Below are 23,709 nucleotides of genomic sequence, written 5' to 3'. Positions count from 1 at the left end.
TGGCATTAGGATTCAGGCACTGAGCAGAGTTACTAGTGTTGTAGTTCAAAAGGGAACATGGGAAAATGAGCTTGAGTTTTTGTGACTTATGACTAGTTTCTGAAGCAATAGGTGCATTTTCAGTAGAAAGTACAGTACATGGAATTCAATAGTTGCCTTTCTAGAAACTTCTCAAGGTAACATATCTCACTTGATGTATGTCTAAAAGGCATACTTTTACATGCATGTAAAATGTGATAAAATTTAATTGTTTGGAGAATGAAAATTATTGCATATATGTGATAAATTAGTGATGGGAAGAGGCAAGGCCAGGTAGACTGTAAGGATGTGTTGATCATTCTGTCACCTTAATATTACATTGCATTTTTTGACTTTCTTTTATTCTCCATTCAACACTCACACACACACCCTTTTTTTTCTTTTTACTTGTTTTTTCTCTTTAAAACAATTTTCCAACTCCTCAGTTTTAGGATAACCCCACAGATGCTACTTATTTCTACCTGGGAGTTCTTGAGTACAGACAAAAATCTACCTCTTGCACAGGGGGTTAATTCCTGTTCAGATGGCAGGTTTTTCAAGGATAGAGAACCATTTTTAGCTAGTTTCAAGCCAATCAAAGTATCACTATAAACTGAAACTGTTCTGCAATAATGATACTGTCAGGTTACCTCCAACCTTGAGCTAAGCAGAGTAACTTTAAGAATAAAAATGTGAGCAGTCCTGATGAGACATACCTTAATTTCTTCAGTGTTTGGAAACACTCTCAGGTAGACAGGGCTGCTTATTTAAGCAGAGGTGAGAGTTTCGGGTGGTCTCTTTGGGTCTCTGTTCTTGAGCAGAAGCCACCTGGCTGCCCCACCAGCATGCTGTGTCACCTGGTTAGTGAATTTGTACAACAAAGTGAGCTGTCATTAATTTATTGTGCTAGATACCCACACATTGTGATCAAATTGAAGCAAACGGAGGCTTACAACTACTTCAGAGGCTGTACCAACTTCACAAGGACTGTCCTAAAATACAGAGAAATATAATGCGTACCATTGGAAATATGGCTTTGAATGAGCATCTTCATTCTACTATAGTTCGCTCAGGTAATGACTTTCTATACTGAGTATCTTGGATCCAGTCCTTTGTTCCTCCCCCACCTCCTCCTCCATGATACATTAATTTTTCAATAGGTTTAAGACTTTGCTTAGGGTTAGTTAGGGGTCCTTAGAGCATGTCATTTTAGTAGGGGCAAAGACATGTGGATAATCCATACCTCAGATAATTGGTGGGTGGACAGTTAAGGAAAGCAGTTTTTGCCACAGTGACCATCTAATTGTTCATATCATCTTTGATATGATATGGTTGGTTACCCAAGAAGCATAGTCAAACTAAAAAGAGGTCCACTGTATAATAAGTGGCCTTCTCCCTTGCAACTAATAAATCATCTATAGGGAGATGCTTGAGACCATGGAAATATCCTGCTCCTCATCTGCTGAGAATTCCTGCCTGACCCAGGCTTTATCATGATGTTTACACAGGGGTAATTTCCCATCTGCAGCCCACCCTGCCCATTTCACGGTGCAGTGGCGTTTGGCATTCTGCTGTAGGAAGAGCCCTTTCTTCCCTCTCCCCCCTCCTCTCCCTCCTCTCTCCCTTATCAGTATGGACATATGGATCCCTATCTAATGGTTTATAACTTACTACTGTCCTTAATAACTTACTGCCAGATTGTCTCAGCCTGTTAGTGGGAGCCTGGCAAACTGGCTCCTGTGTCTCTGTGATATGCCCACATCATTTTGGGAGGCATTCCTTACTGTCCAGTGTAACAGGACGTTCCAGGTGCATTTCGCTGAGGAATCCTGTTTCCTTTTAGTGAGGGTTGATTATCTCCTAGGTGTGCTTATTGTGCCTGGGGTATCTTTCCTTCTTGACTCTTTCAGTGGAAAAAGCAAGGTGACATATACAAGCATATGTACATATACATACAAATAAATATACATACATATGTGCATATGCACAAAGCTGGGTCCCAAGAAGAGAGCCAGGTATGAGCCCTTTGGCCTGTTATAATCAAGCACTGAAAGTAATTTCTGCTGTAATCTTTTGATTAGAAGCTAGTCACTAAGGCTAGCTTGTTATTCAGGGAAGGGAATTTAGAACAAATGTAGACTTATCACCTCTTGATGAGAACAGTATCAAAGAATTTTAATGAAGACATGTTTTAAAATCACTACAATTACTTTCTAATGTAGGTATTTAATGCTGTAAGTTGCTTCTAACTTACATTAGAGGCATCCTGCAAATTGTAAATATATTATATTTTCATCATTATTCAGTTTGAAATATTTTCTTATTTCCTTTGTGATCTCTTGTCTCATGGGTTACTTAAAAGAGTACTGTGTGTTTTACAAATATTAAGGATTTTCTAGATACCATGTGTTTCTCATTTCTAATTTAATATTCCATGTATTCAGAGAACATACCTTGTAAGATTTTAGTCTCTGTAAGTTTATTGAGACTTATCTGATGGCCCATTTTATGATCTATCTTGGTGAATGTTCTGTGTTCTTGAAAAGATGAGCATTCTATAGTTGTTGGGTGAAGTGTTCTCCATATGACATTTAAACCAAATTGCCCCGATAGCACTGCTTAAATCTTCTCTAGATGTACACTGCACCTTGTCTAGTTCTGTGTGTCCCTGAGAGGCAGGTTCAGTTCTTCAGCTCTGATTGTGTATTTGTCAGTTTCTCCCTTTAGCTCTGTTAGCTTTTCCTTCCTGGTGAATTCTTTGTTTTTTCTTATTAAGTGGTGTCTCTATCCCTGGTAGTGCTCCTTTCATTTAAGTCTACTCTGGCATTTGCTTTTCCTTAGGCTGCTGTTGGCATTGCAGATTTTATCTTTTTCCCTTCTTCTGCTTTCATTTTTCTGTGACTTTAAGGATAAGTTCATCTTTTGTGGACAGCATATAGTTACATCATTTTTAAAAAGCCCAGTTGGAGAACCCTTGAGCTGGAGGGTTTCATCTCTTCACCTCTAACGTGTTGTTGATCTTGCTCGGTTTGTCTAACGTCTTCCTCCCTTTTTGTCTCCTGTTTCTTCTTTGTTTTCTCCTTTACTGATATTTTTGGGCTACATGAATACTTTTTACATTCTATTCTTTCTCCTCTTATGGTTTTTCATACAATGCTTTTTGTGTATTTTTCATCGTTGTATCTTTATCACAGTCTATCTTGAATTGATATTATACCACTTGGTATAGACTGTGAAGTTCTTACAAGTGAATTCAGCTCATGCTCCCTGCCATCCTTTGCAGTATTATCGTAGTGTACTTTACACCTACATGTTATAGAATTTTAAACATATTGCTATTTTTAACTGGCAGGTGATTTTTAAAGAATATAAGAAAAAAAGTCTCTTCCATTTACATATTTGTAATCTCCAGTGCTCTTCTTTACTGTGTATCTACATTTACATCTGATAACATTTCCCTTCAGCCTAAGACCCTGGTCTGCTGGCAACAAATTCTCTCACTTTCCTTTTTCTGAAAGTGTCTTTACTTTGCCTTTATTTTATTATCTAGGAAAAGATGTTTTCCGTGGATTAAAATTCTTCATTGACAGTGTTATTTTTCTGTCAACACGTTAAAACTGTGATTCCATTCTCTCCTGACATCTGATGTCTGATGAGAAGTCTCTTCTTATTCCCACCTTGGTTCTCCTATATGTTATATGTCTTTTTTTTTCTTTAAGACTTTTGTGTTTGATTTTCAGTGGTTGTCTATGAAGTGCTTGGATGTCTTTTTTATGTTAACCTGCTCAGGGGCCATTGAGCTGACTGAATCTGTGGGTTGATGGTTTGACCCAATGTGGTAACTTTCCAGCTGGCATATCTTCAAATACTTTTTCTGTCCCCTTTTATCTCTTCTGTTTTTCTGGGACTTCGATTATGTATATTAGGTCTTAGTCCTGTTCCACAGTTCATTGAGAATCAGTTCATTTCTTTCCAAATTGCTTTTCTCTGTGCTTTACTTTGGATGTTTTCTGTCTACTTACCTTCAGTTTCACTAATGGAATAGATACTTGGTCAGATCAGTATTTTATAAAAAAAAAAAAAAGATCGTCCGTTTCTTAACTGAAACCAAACTTGACTCTACCGCTGGCTCCTCCATCCTCCTGGCTGACTGCAGTATATACTGGGCAGCCCACTAAGCACTCTGGCCTCCTCGCAGTTCCTTGACTTCTCATCTTCACTGGCTTCCTTCTCTGCTCCTGAGTGGTCTGGTACTCCGCCCATGCCATATCTTGGATCTAGTCAAGGCCTGAAACCGCTTCATTTTAAAAACCAGTAGTTCCACTTCTCTGAGCATGTCCTCCTCTCATTCAAGCTTGTTTTTACATCTACTCCCACAATGACTGGTTTTCTTCTCTACCAGAATCTTCTACCCACCAACCCCTTTATTTTCTCCCTGTCCATCACAGTCTCTTTATAGTCACTTCCCTCCTGACTGAGCAGCATATGTTCCATGATCCATCATTTCAATAACATTCTTTTTCCTTCTATCATAGCACACCCTTGGTCAAGACCCCAATGCTAAATAAAACCTACTGCCCTTCTGTGGCTGAACATCCACTATCTGCAGGTTGGCTGTCAGTGTGCTTATGAGGTCAGCAAACAAAAGGACCTTCAGTATTGCTCGGCAGTCATGTTTCTCCAGTCAACATGCCTTCACATTCTTAATGATGACCATTAAAACCTTCTCTCCTTTCCTCAAGCCTCGCACAGATTCCCTTTCTCTTGGCAGATGACCATGACCTCTCCTCCTACTTCAGTGAGATAACTGAACAGGAATTAGAGGAAGATACCAAAAACGAAAACCTGAAGTCGCCCCACATCCTCCTGAATTTCCAGCCTCTCTCTCTCCTCCATTTTATAGCTAAATTTTTGAAAGACTTAACTGTATTTTCTTTTTGCTCAGCTCCCATTCATTACTCCTGAATACTCCAATTTGAATTCTGCCACCTAACCCTGTTTTATTTTTTTCCTCAGGCATCCTGTGTCTTTACCTGTTTATATATATATATATATTTTTATTAATCTTAATGGTATCAAATCTGTAACTCTTTGCCATTCAGATTACAGAAGCTAAAAAACTAATAATAATATCCACTATTGGTGAAGGTGTGTGAAAACTGGCCCTCTCATACACTCTTGGTGGGGATGTAAACTGAATTCATTTTTTTGACAGGCACTTAGTAGTATCATGGTATATACAAGAACGTATACACCATTTGACCTAGTAATAATACTGTGGGAATATTGCCTACCTAAATAGTCATAGATGTTCTTAAAGATTTGTGTATAAATCTTATATGATAATATAATATGTCAACATTATGTGTGTGTGTGTGTGTGTGTGTATATATATATATATATATACACTAATATAAATACTGAAGAGATACAAGTTTTCCAAGGGGTGTTTGATGTTACATAAATGGTAAAGCATCTCAGACATTATGAAAATATTTTGTCATCTGAAAAATACCAAATGGTTTGTGCCATGCTTTCTCTTTTGCTTCCTTCCTTGTGACTCTATTAAAAATAGTTGTATTTTTGAACATACCAATTATATACTTGTATATTTGTATTGATAGAATTGGAAAGCATTATCTTATTATGGTAAAGCATTCTTTAATAACTTTGGAGAGGAATTTTCTGCTATTACACATTTGAATATTAAAGAACTGTTGGATCTGAAACTTCCTTTGGAATATTAAACAATGGCCTCCTGCCCCCACAATGATTCTCAAGGCCTTTGCTGCAAAGACGGGGAGGAGGGCATGGGAACAGCTGCTCTCTGTGGAGCACCTACAGGCATGGTAAAAGGTAGTTTTTATAGATTAATTCATTAGAACCTTCTTGCAGCTCAGAGGAGCCAAGAAACTTGACTGAGGTTCCACAGCAGGTAAGTGGGGGACAGAAATTTGAGCCCAAGTCTCTCTGACCACAGATCATGTTCTATTTTATTTTAAATTACATAAATAACACACTGCAAATACTTCAGAGAACATACTCGTAGGATAAAAGTTAAACTCACCCTTTTACAGAGCTCTTCCTAACTCCCCCCAAGAGGTAATGACCATTTCTTAGTTTGGTGCCTCTTCCCAGCGTGTGTGTGTGTGTACTACATGCATATTTATGCACATAAATACATTGTTTTAAACAAAAAATAAGTGAAATCATATGCATATATGTATTGTTTTGTCTCCCTGTAAAAAATAATTTTTCCTTCCTGACTCCTAGGTTTACAGATTTTTGTCTATCAAGCAGGCTCATTAAGAAATAACTTCCTCATGTCTATTAAGTGATGTGAATATGAATGCCAATCAAGGTGAAATAACTAGTATTAACTCACTGAGTCTAATAATTCTTGCTAAGAGCAAAATATCTTTTCTTACTGTTTATAGACTCACCTCTAGTAATTGCAACTTCTGTTTAAATGTTTCTTTGGATATGACATATTTTAAAGAATTATAGATAGTATATTATTTGCAAGCTATTTATAGCTTACACACAATTATATAACATGTAAAATACACTGCCATATTGTTTTATTTATGAATTGGGATTAAATAGGCAATCCAAATTCAAATTTAAAGGTTTTTTTACAAAATGTTTAAAAATGTTTGGTCAAATGTTAAACCTTGTTAATTTCCCAAGTAAAGAAAATGGCTCTTGAACCCCTCCTGCCTTCTTTGAGACCTTATGGGGTACCTGGCCAGAGACATCATGGTATTGTACTGTGGGACCCAGAGGACTAGGGAATGAATTGGTAAGGCTTTCTATGAGGACAGATGCTGGAGTTTGCCTTCCTCCCATCATTTTCAGTTTGAAACCTTTGAACAAGCTGAGATGGAGAGTCAGTATTTAACGGGTATGTTCTTTTCACCAGGCTGGGTTTCCATTCTGGCAGAAGCAATGAAGTCTCACCACATTATGAAGGCCTCACATGCTGCCAGAACCCTGGCTAACCTAGACCGAGAGACGATGCAAGAAAAATACCAGGATGGCGTGTATGTGCTGCACCCCCAGTACCGCACGAGGTAAGAAAGCAGAGCAGTCGCGTTGTCCCCTGGGGACGTAAAGCCTAGAGGGCTTAACATTTTATTTCTGCATAACTCAGATAAGTTAAATCTGATACTTTATACTGACACAATTTGTCCAGAATAATCTTGGAAGAATTGTAGACTGTTGTGAGAGTATGGAACCAGCTAGATCATCAGGGCTGTCTTACACCCAGGGCTTACCTTCAGAAAAGTTGCATTCACCTTTTATGTGGCCCACTTAACCTCTGTAATGCATAGTTCTGCTTTGTTTCATTACATTTTTCATGTAGATCTGAGTTAATAACTGACTTAGATTGTAGAGGTCGGTATGGATGGAAAGAACATAGGACATTTATATTACAAGCAGGCAGCTGTATTATCCTACAACTTAAGGGACTGAAGATAGTTTGTACCACGTATAAAAGCATGCACCAGAAAGAATAAGTTGAAATAAATTTGAATTATGCTCCTTCTCATGATTATTTCTGCTCATTATTTCCAATTTTATCATTGGTGAGACAATAAATCTAGAAAAGAACCACAGTGAAAAAATTATGTAATTTCTTAGATTTTTGTCTGGAACTTTAATACCTCAGAAAATAGAGACTACGTTTTTTTTACTTGAAAAATAGATTGCCTGGTTAATCTCAATTTGTAAATAAAACAATATAATAATGTATTTTATAAGTGTTGCATAATTGTGCATATGCTATAAAAAGCTTGCAAGTAATATACTATCTACAATTTTTTTAAATGTCATATCCAAAGAAAAAAGTTACTTTGAAATTTCATTTGCTCTGTTTCTGATAAACATTTTCCTTGATAAATTTTTAAAACTCCCTCATGCATAGTGAAACCATTCTATCATATTTGTATTTAAATTGACTTGTGGAATATTCCCGTGTAGTTCTTTGGAGTTAATCTCATACAGTTGGTTTTGGTTGGGCCGCTGGCAGCTATGTCCCTGTTTTGACAGAGTGTGCCAGGCACACACTCTGGTGTCTTCACCTAAACTCCTCTTAGGGCTCCCCAGCAAGCCTGAGCTTACAAAGCTTGCCTTAAGGAAGTTCTGCTTTATGTCATGAAAACCTGCTAGGCACCGTCCACGAAGAGTGAGTGTAGATACCTCTCCAAGCAATAACGCATTTGTTCAGCTTCTTTTCTCCCTCTCTCCCCTCTTAGTGAGCCCATTAAAGCAGATGTCCTTTTCATTCATGGCCTTATGGGAGCAGCATTTAAGACATGGCGCCAGCAGGACAGCGAGCGGGTTTTGCCCGAAAAGATTTCAGAAGATGAGGCCAGGTATACAACATGCTGGCCCAAGGTAAGGAAGTAGCTTACTCTGTCTGGGAGGCCACCTTTCCCTGGCACTGCAGCAGCCCTAGGTGCCAACACCCTCATTGTGATCTGCTTATTATTGCTCTCTTTTACTGTTTTTTTTCCATGCAGTTTTTCTGTCCCTCAAGGACACTTATAATAAAATAGATGATACAGTATGTTATAGGGTGCAATCTATAACTCTAAAAGAATATTCTATTAAGTAAAAATAGGGCAAGGCCCAGTGTTTGTTCACTCCCCTTAAAAGTATAATACAACAAATAACATATTCATAGTGGTTTAATAATTATAAAAATACTTTGAAGAAATAATTCTGCTTTGGATTTCCTTGATTTAATTTCTTAGAGAGCCTTAACTCTGGCATGAATTCACTGAAAGGAATTTAAACTCAGTGAAAATTGATGCTGCATATATGTGTAGTTTCTGGGGTTTTGTCCCACTGTTGCTTATTCACCTTCATGAAGGCTTATCAGGCAGAAAGAATGGTTTTCATTTTTTGGTGGCACTGAAGTATGGAGGTGACAAGACAATCCTGGGACCACAGAGACAGAGCTGTGACTAACTGTAATTAGTATCTGAATTCTCAGGTCGAATCTCTAACCAACAGACTATACTGTCTGCCCTCATAACTTTCTATTAAATGCTTTCAAAAAGTGAATTTGATTTAGACTCTAAAAACTCTTTGCTTTTGGCTACAGATTAAAACTGAGAATATTCTCATCAAACTTGCTTTGGCCTTATGCTATATTGATACCACCTTGTGACTAGAGACACTAAAAGATAAAATGCTGGAATTGATTTTCTAGTCACCTTTAAACTTTATTCCAGTGCAATCTTTAGCCATCAATATTGCAAGAGGCCTTTAGTTACAAATTTCAATTACTAGGAAATGACTAGGACACTGGAAATTCATGTATGTCCTTTTGTACTTTTTATTTACATAGACGTGGTTAGCAAGAGATTGTCCTGCTCTCCGAATTATATCTGTGGAGTATGACACCAGCCTTAGTGACTGGAGAGCAAGGTGCCCGGTGGAAAGGTAACTGGAAACTGGGCTGGGAGGAAGGGCGAGGCTCCAGGCCGCAAGCAGACCCCCTGGGGTAGAAGGGACTTTTGTCTTTTGATGCCACAGACAGGATTTTTCTTAAGAAAACTAGCCCAACCTTCTTTCTTTTCTTCCTAAGTGGAGTTAGCAACAAACAGTGAACTAGTACAAGGCCTAAGTATAGTGTTAACGTTGGGCTTCTAACATAGTTCACTTCCAGCTGTTCTAATAGTTAACAATCATTTTCTTTGACAAAGTGTCCTTTACTCCTGGACGTAAGCATGAGGCTCTTTGCCTCTGTGTTCACAAGCATACTGGCTAAAGGAAGCAAAGGAAAAGATGCTGAGCAATGTAGGTTCCCTGTGCCACTTGTCTGTCATGTGTGTCAACTGTATATAGAGGAAGGACCTTGTCCTTAGCTGATTCTACCTTTGACTCGCTGTGCAATCATAGACTAGTCATTTAACTTACTGGGAAGTGTGGTCTGTAAATGGAGAGAGTTGGTCTGAGTCAGTGTTAGCCAGCTGAGTGTCATCATCTATGGCTGGCCCCCACGTAGTGCCAGAGGAGGGGTGTTGAGGGCTTTGGGGCAAGACCCCAAGACTCTCTCCCATTTCACCCAGAGGAGCTCTGACAAACCTTTACAGGCAAGCCTCGTTTTATTGTGTTCTGCTTTACTGTACTTTGCAGCTACTGCATTTTTTTTTTTTTTTTACAGATTGTAGGCTTGTGGTAACACTGTATGACAGAGTAAGTCTGTCAATGCCATTTTTCCAACAGCATTTGCTCACTTTGTGTTTCTGTGCCACATTTTGGTAACCCCACAATAAGGTTGACACCTGAACAATGCGGAAGGGAGGGCCACCAGTCCCCCATGCGTTTGAAAATCCGCATGCAGCTTTTGACTCCACAAAACCTTAATTACTGAGAGACTGCTGTTTACCACAAGCAGACCTTACTGATAACTGTCGATTAACATATATTTTGTTCTTCTCATAATGAAGTAAGCTAGAGAAAATGTTTTTTCAACTTCTCACAAACCTCCAAAACTTTTCCAATATGTTTATTGAATAAAATCCACGTATGAGTGGACCACAGTTCAAACCCATGTTGTTTAAGGGTCAACTGTGTTTCAGACTTTTTCATTATTATTTGTAAAGTTGATCGGTGATCAGTGATTATGTGACTTGCTGAATGCTCAGATGATGGTTAGCATTTTTTAGCAATGAAGTAGTTTTCAATTAAGATATGGTACATTGTTTTTCAGATATAATGCTAATGCACACTTAATAGACTACAGTGTAGTGTAAACATGGCTTTTATATACACTGGGAATCAGTGTATATAAAAATCAGAACTTATATAAAAAGTTCACTTGCTGTGTTTTACTGTGGCGGTTCGGAACCAACCCTGCAAGGGCACTGAGGCGTGCCTACATTTTGAAGAAAGGATTCTACAGATAAATAGTTTGAACTATCAGACTAGATAGTTTTGAAGTTCCCTTTTAGTTTTAAAAATACTTCTTTTGAATTCTCTGTTTCTAATAGCTTTCTGGTATTTCTAAATAAACCAAGATGATGAAAGCTTAATGTTTGCAGCATTAATACAAGTAGAATTAAGTAGCGGTGACAACTGATTTCACATAGGGGAACTCACAAGAGACATGGTTTCATTGTCAGTCCATGTAATGAGCAAGGACACATGTCCTGAGTGGTGGGGGCAGTTGGTGTGAGACCCAAGTGTGATCTGCAAAAATTGCCAGACATATACTAGATGCTCAAACACTGCTTATTTAGTAAATGAATGGCTCATTCAAGGCCTTGATATTCCCAGTTATGCTAGCATGACTAAGTTAGCAATAGGGAACGAGCAGTTATAGACATCTAGCAGAGAGAATAAGGGTATATCTGACTCCAAAATGTAGTATGTAGCACTGGTCCAATAAACAAAAGTTCTTGCCTTAAGAAATTGGATAGCAAAATTTACAGGGAGTGGGGATCAATAGCCTCCTGTCATGCCTGCTGTTTTCATTTTATTCAGAAAGTCCATTGCATTCAGGAGCAACGAACTTCTGAGGAAGCTCAGAGCTGCTGGTGTTGGAGATAGGCCAATGGTTTGGGTATCACATAGCATGGGAGGTAAGTGTGTTTCATTTTTGTGAAGTGAGCATTGTTGAGAGTATTGTCAGCTAGCGGGGCTAACCTAAGTTACTGCAGGTCTGTTTTACTTAATAGCTCCCCACTAAATTAATGTTTTTGGTGATGACTAGGAGTTTTAAATTACTCTTCTCCCTCCATGCTACTTGTTTTTCTAGAAGGAGATAACCAGCAGCAAACTGTGTGTGTGATAACTTCATGCTTTCATGCAGTGATAACAAACAAGCAGCAGAAGCAGCTCGGGCTTGTATAAGCCTGATTTGCAGATATCCTCAGCAGCCATGGCTGGTCTCCGCCTCTCTCTCTTCTGCATCAGCACCCACAGCCCAGCCTGCAGAGGCAGAGGCATGATCCCAGGTGTCCGTTTCTCAGGTCCCAGTGCTTGCTTGCAAGGACATCTGCTCCTCCCAGACCATGCCCCAGCTCCAGTTCTGAATTTTCACCACCCACCTTGCAGAGGGCCTTTCTGCAGCCTCTGGCCTAGATTATCGGATGACACACTCAGGATTGCTGACTTGGAGTCGGGGCTTATTGCTGAAAGGTGGATGTCACCTTTTGTGGCCTCAGAGATCCGCGGTCACCATCTACATGAGCTTTGTGTGTGACTCTGAGCTCCAGGCCTCGACTGGGGGGTGGAAGAGGTGGTGCTTTTCCTAAGTGCACTTTCCCACAGGAGCTTTGTTTTCCGTCGGGGATAAGCTCTATGGGACTCCGTGTTTTTGGGTATTAGTACTGGCCTAATGCAGTGGTCAGTAGCGGGTCACTGTGGGCAGGATAGGAGACTAGCAGCCGAATAGTCACTGCATTGATGGACACCCAACATGGCACAGCCTCACATTTCTTCTATGTAACAGTGCGGCGTGGTACCAGACCTGCCTTACAAATGAGCTTCTAGAATCTTACCTGCTTGTAGGCTTGTCTGTATATTCTAGAGGATCAGCAGTATTATCAAGTGTTACGACTTTAAGGCCATGTGACTGCCATTGGACTGTAGATAATTATTGTTCAAATTTTTTTTAAAGAAAGCATCTTTTTCTTCTGTATATCTTGTTTTACTTTTTTTTTTAATAATGGAGGGAAGGAAGATAGCTATGCATTGTTTTTCTTTCTTCTCTGTGGCTAGGTCTTCTTGTCAAAAAGATGCTGTTGGAAGCCTCTAAGAAGCCAGAAATGAATACTGTTATAAACAATACCAGAGGAATAGTGTTCTACAGTGTCCCTCATCATGGGTCCCGTCTGGCTGAATACTCTGTTAATATTCGCTATCTTCTCTTTCCCTCTTTGGAAGTCAAAGAACTCAGCAAGGGTAATACTTTTATGAACATTGGTTGCACAGGAGAAAGAGAAAAAGACCATTTAATATTATCTCATTCTATTATTTGTGCCTGAATTTATCATGGAAAATTTTTATTTTGGGCTTGATTTTTCCTTGGTGTCTTCCCTTTTTGTTCTTAAGCCACTATTTGCTCAATAACAATTCTAATACTGTCTTAAGTAGTATTCCAAATTACCAATAACTGCTTTTTCCATGAGTTTGGAAAATGAATGGTTAAAATGTAAATGATGTTTTAAGATTTTCAGGATATTAATTATAAATCACTGTATTTGTCTGATTACTAAGCATTTTCTGTTCTTCTGGAACACTTGTTAATCAGAGTTTGGAGCCCCTGGCTTAAACCTTAATATGCCAGTTGTCCTTTTGCTCAGATTTTCTCTTTTTTCTGCTTTATAGACAGTTACTTGACTTTATTTTTTTGCAAATTTTATTTTCCACAGCTCTTTCTTCTCTGATCCATTATCTCTGAAATCACTCTAAAGATACTAATCGGAGGTGTCTCTTCAAGTTGCTTTCTGTTCCTTCACTGCGCTCTTTCTGCTGTGCTCGGGTGTTGTTTGCTCGCGGGGTCTGTCTCTTGCAGTCCTTAGGCCTCCCGTTGCCATCTGGTGCTCTTTGGTTGCCCTTCCTCTTGGAAGCTGGGGAACAGGATGGGCTGGGAGCCCTGTGCTTACAGACAGGCTTCTTGAAGGGAGAGTAAGTGTGGGGGTGGGTGCTAGCACACTGGGGGACTCCTGAGTCCCACACACTGCCCTGCCCTAGGTAGTGGGGGGAAGCGCTCCCTCTGACAGATGCCTGTCCGCTCTGGGTTGGTTCCAGCTTTGGTGGTTTCTTTACTCTCGTCTTCATGGCTCCTTAGGAAGGAGAGAAGCCACTGTCTTGAATCAGAACCCTAATGTCCTCTCTAAGTTTGGAAGGTTTAATGTATTTTATTATGAATTGGGTATGCAAAACTTGTCACAATGGTGTTTCCTAAAATTTTGCAGATTCCCCTGCACTTAAAACACTACAGGATGACTTTCTGGAGTTTGCTAAAGACAAAAACTTCCAGGTGCTGAATTTTGTAGAGACACTACCAACACACATCGGTAGCATGATTAAACTCCACGTGGTGCCTGTGGAATCAGCAGGTATTCATTTACTCTTCTGAAACTTGTTGGCAATTCAATGAGATGTCTAATTGGTGGTACCTAGCATTTACTTGTAAACATTTTTTTATATCCAGTTTCTTAGTTTTATGAAGAACTAGATTCTATTACTCTTTTCAGCCATAGATTAGAATTCTCTGCCAACATATAACCTTGCCATTATCCCTCTCCTTTTTTAACTGACTAGATGACAGAGATTAGTTTGAACTTTTAAAGGTTAACAGTGAACACTCTTGCATTAAGGGAAGAATACAAAGCCCTCTGTCAGCTGGGCTGAAAGGGGCATTTCGTTTAACAGATGGATAACTGCACATAGAAACCTTAAAAATATCAACTAGAGGTATGGACACTTTAATAAATGGGAGATATATGGGGAATATTCAAGCAACCAAGATGCCAATCAGAAAAACTAGCGTTAAAGTAGTCCCTTCATGATCCTGGGGTAGAGAAATGACCACTACCTGTTACCATGGTAACATAGTACACCATAGGTATTATAAGGCATTATGGGCTTTCTGAGCATAGGGCCCAAATACTGCTTCTGTGTCTAGCCTCCTGTTACTCTGTGCACAGCAGAAAACCCACACGCTCCACTCCCTGAAATGCCCTCTCCCGCCTGGCTATTGCCTCAGCTTGCTCTTCGGAGCACCGCTGAGGCTCGGTTCTGCGATGTCCCTGGTGGCACCTGACCACACTGAGAGCTCCTTGCAGCTGGAGACGGTGTGTATCTGGAGAGCGTCCCAGAAGGTTCTTGTCTGCACAACAAATTGTGTCCTAATTTCATTATATATTATCTAAATGAAATGAAAAAGATGTAATACTCTTTAGTGGAAACTACAGAGGCATTATCTCAAAGAAATCTGCTGTAGAGGAGGAGTTCCTGCTGAGTAGGTGAACCTGAAGAGTTCAAACAACAGCTGCTAGACGTTTTGTTGTGTTTTTTAAAAGGGAGACTTTGGAAGCTAAACTAAAGTTACTTTTGGGGACCAGCTGCTTAGAGGGACATAGCCTGATCATAATTCTGTCTGCCCCTCTCATGTCACCAGGAGTCTTGCCCTTCTTCATAACTACCACCTGCATTCCTCAGCTAGTCAGCTCACTAGTCCCTCCTGTCACTTCTGTCTGGATGGACTTTGTTAGGCTGAAACCTCAGCTCAAGCACTAAACATCTACCCTAGTGGGGGTGACCCTGGGATTCAGATGTAGTGTGGGTCCCATGTGACACACTCCCATTCTTTTCATCTGGAAAAGGGAGCTCATAATGAAGTAAAATATAAACCCTAGAAAAAGAAGCAGTTAGAGGAAGTGTGGAATAATTTAGTAACAGCCTGCAAGAGTATAATGAAGGTCTTGAGATGACAGTGCTCATGCTCTGCTACTCCTAAACTAGGAAGTGGGCCAGGACACTTACAAAGAGTTTACGATAAGCATAAAATTGTACCTACTGAGAATCCACTCCCACATGATTAGTTATGTGAGTTATGTTACATAATGTAGTTTAGCTATGGTCAGACTGCACATTCCTTTGAGTCCCTTATCACAACCAAACCATTTACAACTACCCAACTATACTGACATTTTTGTTTTCTTCAGATTTAGGCATTGGGGATCTAATTCCTGTGGAGGTTAACCATCTGAACATTTGTAAACCAAAGAAAAAGGATGCTTTTTTGTACCAACGTACCTTACAATTCATCCGTGAAACTTTAGCCAAAGACCTTGAAAACTGACTGTTGTCTTCCGTTTTTCGTATGTGAACACAGCATGGGAACCTTGGTGTTTGCTGTCTCCCTGTGCGTGCTAAGCAATCATGCAAACATAGTCACTGTGGCATCTTGGGTATATTGCAGGCAATAGAATATTTTGTCAATTCATGCTGTAAAGTACAAACACAGAGGTGGCATCAGAGAATGAAGGGCTAGACTGGAGTCTGGATTTAAAGGAAATGCCATGTGTGCCAGTTTACATTTTGCCGTGTTGTCTCTGGTGATGGGGAGCAAGCTTCTCTAGATGGAGACTGCTGTATGTCACCTGTGGCTGTACCCAGCTGGTGCTAGGAGGGGCACTAATGGCTTCTGCAAGGAGAGCTGTCATCAACGTACCATAAAAATGCCATTTGGGGAGCACCTCGGATGGAGAGTATGAACTAGTATAAAAGGCTCTGCTTTCATTCTGGGTTTCATGTGCTGTAAGATTTAAAAAACATGTCAGTTGAAATATTTGTCTAATATGCTAATATTGCAAGACCTGTTGACATCCATGGGCCAGTTCTTCTAAATTTTTATTTTCATATTGCTGAGAACAAATATTTCTCTTTTTAAAAAAATTCTAGGCTATGGTAATTCTTTCCAGATTGTAGCTGCCTATCCTTGTAATTTTTTCCAGCTAAGAATAAAGTAGCTAGTCCATTATTGATCAGAGTGTGAAGTAAAACTATTCTAAGTCATTATGTCTATTAGCACTACTTAATATCAAGATTCTCAGATTCTCTTTAGCTAAGTATACCTTTTTTTCTTGCTCATTTGGAAATGGTATTAATTGACCTCCAGAATGTGATAAATCAGGAAATCATGTTGATGATGAGTCTTTAAAAAAATAATAGCATTATTGAGATCTAATTCCCATATCATAAAATTAACCCTTTTAAATATACAGCTCATTGATTTTTAATATATTTACAAAGTGGTGCAACCATCACCACTATCTGATTTCCAAACATTTCATCATCCTAATAACCCCATACCCATTAGCGGTCACTCCTCACCCACCTCAACTCCCAGCCCCTGGCAAATACTAATTTCTGTCTCTCTGGATTTGACTATTATAGACATTTCATATAAATGGGATCATACGTGTGGCCTTCTGTGTCTGGCTTCTTTCTCTTAATGTAATATTTTCAAGGTTCATTCATCATGTAGCATGTATCAATGCTTCCCTCCTTTTCGTGGCCAAATAATATTCCATTGTATGGATGAACCATGTTTGTTTATAAATCTATCAGTTGATAGGATATTTAGGTTCTTTCCATTTTTTTGGCTGTTCTGAATCATGCAGCTCAACACATTCATGTACAAGTTTTTGTGTACATATGCATGTATTTTCCATTCTCCTGGGTACACACTAGGAGTGGAACTGCTGGGTCATGTTAAGCTTATGTTCACTATTTTGAAGGTGGTAAACGTGTAGGATGGGATAGTCAAAGCTAAAACCGGAATACGGCATCTGAAGGTAAACAGGGATCACCAATTAACCCTGTTCACATCTCATTGTTAAATTATGCAACAACCTAACATAGGACTTAACCACTTGTTTTATGTAGATACAGTGAATGTGATGGTTAGCCAACAACAGTAAATTAGCTAACAATAAAAGCCAGCTAATGGGGTGACATAGGGAGAAGGAGTAGATATGTTTGATTCACTTTCTTTTTGTTATTATTATGAACCATAGCAAATAAACCATGGTTGAAACAACTGTTCATTAACTTAGAGTAATGGAATGAAATTCCATTCCTTAAAATCTCAATATAGGCATTGCAGCTGTGCTTTAAAAATAAGGTCTGGGAGGACTCTCTTGTCCCCTCCTAGCATGAGTCGGGAGCTCTGTCCTTTCACGGTATCTCTAAATAAAAGCCTGTACCTTGCTCTCCTAAAAAAAAAAAAAATAATAAGGTCTGGGAGAGAGATCCAATGTATTATTAAATTACTGTCATTTTTCAGGCAAATCACTTAACATTTCTTTTTATTCTATGAAATGAATATGATGTACACAGATCCACATCATCTGTGGATGTTTTGTGAAATTTAAGTCAATAATGTTTTTAAAATCATCACCACCTGAAAAACAGTTTAAGAACACAAACTATGAAAAGATATGTATTTGAAATAGTTTTAAATTTAGACAATCAATAAAATGGTTCTCCTAGTTCAATCAGCCTTGTTTAAATATCCTTTCTGGAAAAAAAATTCAAATGAAGCTCCATAGTTACCTTTCCCCTACTCTGAAAAGTCACTTTTTTTAATGATCTTGTTTGAGAGGGAAGTAAACAGAATATACATGTTTCAGAGCAAAGCACCGAAAGCAAGCTATAAATAAGACCAGGATGAAAATGGAAAATCAGCTACCCTGATTTATAACCTGTTCACTTCTTTATTATTACATTTCCCCAAAACCTGCTCAATCACAACCCTAAAATTCAAGGGCACTGACTCCCCTTTACCCCAGTGTTTAAACTAATTGCCACCAGAGAGACACACTACAAAACGGGGGGATCATGATACCTTTCTTGACAATATTTCATTAACTCAAGGTTATACCAGCAGCCAGAATATGGCGGAGGATGCCGGCCTCTGCCCAATGAGAGTGCCTGAGGGTAGTGGGCACTAGCATTTATTTCCTATTGAGAAAAACATAGTAATATGGTAATGTGCATTTCTCTTTTGAACTTAGCTCATAATTTATAATGCCCCTCAAATTATTTCTAATTTCTGAAATTTGAGTTTTAGGCATATCCTCCTGAAGTTTCATCCCTTTCTGATATTAAATACATTGTATGATTTGGTTTTTATTGACATTGGGTATAAAAATTCTACCCATGAAAAAAAAAGTTCAATAAATGTTAAAGGACTTGATATAACTTATTATGCCCTTATACTGGTTGGTGAACACTCCCAAAAGCTAATTCAAAATTTGCTTTATTAAATGTGGCATTTTATTATAAACTACTTTAATAAAGCAGAAGACATAAGACAGTGTGATAAGAATTTCCAAATTAAGAACAAACCATTCTTATAAAAATTCCAGTTCTTAATCTTCTTTCAGCTTGGCCCTGGAGTTTAGGAACAGTGTCATGGAGTTCAACATTTGGTCCAAGAGTTTGGAAACACTAATCTTATAAGGACCTTTGATTTTTAGTTTAATTAAAACTTTATTTCAGGATTGTTAAGGCTAATTTGTAATGAAAACCAAATATGCAAATTCCTAGGACCATTAGTATCTAGATGTGAATGTAATCTCCAAGCACAAAAAGGTTTTGTCATATATACATCTATGATTTAGATGTTGGAATATCTTGGCATGTGGGATTATTAGATTAGAACATTTTAAAGAGTCCTAGTCTGAGATGGTGACATAGGAGCTCTTGACCTCACCTGTTCCCATGGATACTGAACCTATAGATACACATGGAACAACTTCGGAAAGAAATTGAGAGAATAGCTAAGCAACTCCTACACGCTGGGTAAATGAGAAAATGCCCACATCAAAACAGGGAAGGCTGGGACACACTCTGGCCATAAACCCCACCCCGAGCACAGTGAGATGCAACTGGGAGGGAACACAAAACTCCTTGAGGAACGAAGGGTTTGGATTCAATATCTAGCACCCCAACTTTTAAGACTCCCACTGGAAGGATGGGCCCCCACAGCTCAGAAAGCCAACAGGGCTTGTATCCATGAGGTCCACAAGACTAAAGCAAAGAAAAATAGCTCTTAATGTGCTCATGAGGACTCAATGTGGCTATCTCCTCCAGGGCTCGGAGCAGCGGCAGCAGACAGAAATACTCATCTCTCAGTCTTTATTTCCCTGATGGGGGCCTATTTGTACATTTTAAAGGCTGCAACCTAAGGGTCAGGCATCTAATTTAGCATCTATCTAGAAGTTGACTGTGATCCTCCCTTGAGCGGCCAGTGGGTGCTATCTCCGCATTCTCCCTCTGGCCCACTCCAGGTTGCTGGTGTCTTCCTGGAAGGAGTTTGTACACATGTCATGCCCTGACTTTGTATGGGTGCTGCCCAGGGAACAAACTCCTTGGCTGCCTGGCTCTAGTGGCCAATGGGGTTTGTGTTTGTGGTCCTTGAGGACTGTAGGAGATAAACAATTCTCAACCTGCTATCCACCTGGGTCTCAGTGCAGAAGGAAAAGGCAGAAATGCCTATCTCCTCGTCTTTCCTTAGGGGATTCAATATCTAGCACCGCAACTCCTCGTCTTTCCTTGAAAGAAGTCTGTTTGCATACTTAGAAGCTGCTGCCTAAGAGTCCAGCTTGCTATCAGGCTGCATCTAGGTGCTGACTGAGATCCTCCCCTTTGGAATACTGATAGGTCTTAACAGAGCCTTAACTACTGGGAGAAAATAAGTACAAAGAAGACACCATGGACAATCCCAAAGGCCAATCACATCATGGACAATCACAAAAACCAAGAGCTCAGCAGGCTGAATGACAAGGTCTATTTCCTATACAAGAACACTTTGTCAGGACTGGGAGAAGTGGCTGTTTTATGCACAGAAAGTATACAGAGAACAAAGTAACAGAGGAATATGTTCCAAACAAAGCACAAGATAAAACTCCAGAAAGAGACCTTAATGAAGCAGAGATAAATGAATCATGTGACAAAGACTTCAAAATAATGAAGATGATCACCAAGGTCAGGAGAGTAATGCATGCCTGAACAAAGTGAAAATTTCAACAGACAGAAAATATAAGAAAATACTAAACAGAAATCACAGAGCTGAAGAATACAGCAACTGTTCAATCAAGGGGCTCAATGGCAGACTAAATCATGTGGAAGAAAGGATCAGCAAGCTCAAAGAGCAGTAGAATTCAATCAGAAGAGCAACAAGAAAAAAGAAATGAAGGTAGCTTAAGAGACTTCGGAGATACCATCAAGCCAACTAATATTTGCATTGTTGGGGCCCCAGAAGGAAAATAGAGAGAGAAATGGGCAGAAAGCTTATTCAAAGAATAGCTGAAATCTTCCCTAGCCAGGAAATCCAGAGAATTACAAATATAACTCCAAAAAGACCCACACCAAGATCCATTATAATTTAACTGCCAAAAGTTAAAGATAAGGAGAGAATCTTAAAAGCAAGAAGAAAAATAACATGTTACATACAAGATACCCCATAAGACAGTTTGCATATTTTTCAACAGAAATTTTGCAGGCCAGAAGGGGGTGGGCACAATATATTAAAAGTGCTGAAAGAAAAAATTAACTACCCAGAATACTCTACCCAGCAAAGTTGTTCTTCAGAATTGAAGAGATAATGAGTTTTCTAGACAAGCAAAACCTGAAGGAGTTCATCATTACTACACTAGCCTTAGAAGAAATATTAAAGGAACTTTTTCAACCTGCAATAAAAGGATGTTAATTAGTAACAGGAAAACATGAAAGTATAAATCTCACTGACAAAGGTAAATATATAGTTAAATTCAGAATATGCTAATGTAATGGTAGTGGGTAAGTCACTAATAAATCCAGTATAAAGGTTAAAAGACAAATAGTAAAAGTAATTAAAATAATAATTTGTTAATGGATATACAAAGTAAAAGGATGTAAATTGTGACATCAAAAAACATAAAATATGGGGAGTAAAAATATAGAGCTTTTGAACTTATCAGTTTAACATAAACTGTTAGAAATATGTTTTAGGTAAGCCTCATGGTAACCTCAAAGCAAAAATCTATAAACACATGAAAGAGAAAGGAATCTAAGCATCACCACTACAGAAAATCATGAAATCACTAACAAAGAGAGCAAGAGAAGAAGAAAGGAATTACAAAACAGAAAACAATTAAAATGGCAATAGTAAGTCCATATATATCAATATTTACTTTAAATGTTAATAAGCTAAATTCCACAGTCAAAAGACATACAGTGGCTGAATGGATGAAAGAGAGAAGGAGAGGGAGAGGGAGAGAGGAAACAACTTATTATGCCCTTAAGATACTTCTGCTTTAAGAACATATACAGACTTAAAATGAAAGATGGGAAAAGATAGTCCAAGCTGATGGAAACCAAAAAAAAAAGCAGGGGTAGTTATACTTATGTCAGCCAAAATAGACTAAGCCAAAGACTACTGTAAGAAACCCAAGAACGTCATTATATAGTGATAAATGGGGTCAATCAATCCAACAGAAGGACACATTTGTAAATAGTTATGCACCCAACATAGTAGCATCTAATATATAAAACAAAAATTAACAAATCTTAAGGGTGATAGTAGTGGACTTCAAAACCTTACTTTCAACAATGGATAGGTCATCCAGACAATATTAATAAGGAAGCATTGTACTTACATGACACATTAGACTAGATGAACTTAATGGATATTTACAGAACATTCTATCCAACAGCAGCAGAACATACATTCTCAAGTGTACATGGAACATTCTCCAGCATAAATCATAAGTTAGGCCATAAGAAAGTTTTAATACATTTAAGAAGATTAAATTAATACAAAGCATCTTTTCTGACCACAATGATAAACAACTAGAAATCAATACAAGAAAAACCTGGAAAATTCATGAATATATGGAGATTAAACAACAAGACTGAATAACCAATGGATCAAAGAAGAAATCAAAAGAGAATTTAAAAAATATCTTGAGACAAGTGAAAATGGAAATAACAACATACCAAAACTTATGGGTTATAGGGAAGTGAATAGTGATAAATGCCTACACTAAGAAAAAAGTCTCAAATAAATATCCTACTATCATAGCTCAAGGAATTAGAAAAAGACACATTAAAGCCCAAAGTTAGTAGAAGCAAGGAAATTTAAAAAGTCAGAGTAGAAAATCAATTAAAGAGAGACTAAAAAGACAAGAGAAAAGATCAATGAAACTAAGACCTGGATTTTGAAAAGAAAAAATATATAAGCCTTTAGCTACTCTTACCAAGATAAACAAAAGAGGATTCACGTAAATAAAATCAGAAGTGAAAGAGAAGACATTACAACTAATAAAACAGGAATAATAAGTCCAGGACCAGATCATTTCAATGGTGAATTCTACCAAGCATTTAGAGAAGAAGTAATACTGATCCTTCTCAAACCCTTCCAAAAAGTAGACGGGAGAGAATACTTCCAAAATCATTTTATGCAGCCAGTATTATCCTGAAACAAAGAAGAGCAAGGCTTTGTTTTTTTGAAGCTCTCATGGGAATAAGATACAATCACTCTAAGTGAAGTAAACCCTAGCATGGGCCATTTAACAAAAGTTCAAAAAGGGAGGAAAGGCCAGATCTTCTAACAAAGTAGTATAAGGCTTGCCCCACCTATGCTGTAGAGGCAACTCGTGCCCCCTCCTGCCTTCAGATTAAAAAAAGAAAATGAGTACTCATGCCAAGAAAATGAGTACTGGACTTATTATTTGTGTTTTATTAGTTGTAGTGTCTTCTCTTTCGTTTCTAATTTTATTTATGTGGACAAGAAGCTGCCTCAAATAATGGGGATGGGAGTCAGGAAAGTTCACCCTCCACTGATCAGGGCAAACGTGTCTGAAGTTTATTATACTCAAGCAAGATGAAAAGAAATTGCATGACACTTAACATAATAAAGCAAAATGAAAGAAGTATATAATGATGGCTGAGGTCTCAATTCTAAAACAAAATACAATCCCTAAACAACAGCAGCAAAAGTGGTGAACAGGGTAAAAGGTAGAGATAGGGAAATAAATTGAAAACCAAACAGCACAATGACAGAATAAAGTAGGAACCACATTAAAGAATGGAGACATAGATTAAACTATCCTCTTAACAGAGGGATGGCTTGGTGGATGCAGAACCACAGAGGATGCAGAGGGAAAATATTTT

At 38.5% G+C, this 23,709-nt stretch overlaps 1 protein-coding gene across 8 annotated transcripts in view; it reads left to right on the top strand.

Moving 5' to 3' along the window:
- SERAC1 (serine active site containing 1) overlaps nucleotides 1–23,709 on the top strand; it is a 70,584-nt gene that overhangs the window by 36,965 nt on the left and 9,910 nt on the right. For 6 of the 8 annotated variants that reach the window (XM_073219837.1, XM_073219838.1, XM_073219836.1 and 3 more), the window contains 7 exons: nucleotides 929–1,091; nucleotides 6,941–7,091; nucleotides 8,277–8,418; nucleotides 9,377–9,471; nucleotides 11,518–11,615; nucleotides 12,757–12,939; nucleotides 13,956–14,099. In XM_073219837.1, coding sequence (XP_073075938.1) covers nucleotides 929–1,091; nucleotides 6,941–7,091; nucleotides 8,277–8,418; nucleotides 9,377–9,471; nucleotides 11,518–11,615; nucleotides 12,757–12,939; nucleotides 13,956–14,099 — 976 coding nt within the window. Of the gene's footprint in view, nucleotides 1–928; nucleotides 1,092–6,940; nucleotides 7,092–8,276; nucleotides 8,419–9,376; nucleotides 9,472–11,517; nucleotides 11,616–11,791; nucleotides 12,734–12,756; nucleotides 12,940–13,955; nucleotides 14,100–15,710; nucleotides 18,048–23,709 lie in introns of those variants that run through there. The other 2 variants (XM_017662605.3, XM_073219841.1) reach the window with 2 other exon arrangements.

This window comes from Manis javanica, chromosome 13, assembly GCF_040802235.1.
Source record: "Manis javanica isolate MJ-LG chromosome 13, MJ_LKY, whole genome shotgun sequence".
Classification (NCBI taxonomy): domain Eukaryota; kingdom Metazoa; phylum Chordata; class Mammalia; order Pholidota; family Manidae; genus Manis; species Manis javanica.
The sequence above is the reverse complement of the archived record's forward strand: the minus strand, read 5'-3'. Positions and strand labels throughout refer to the sequence as shown.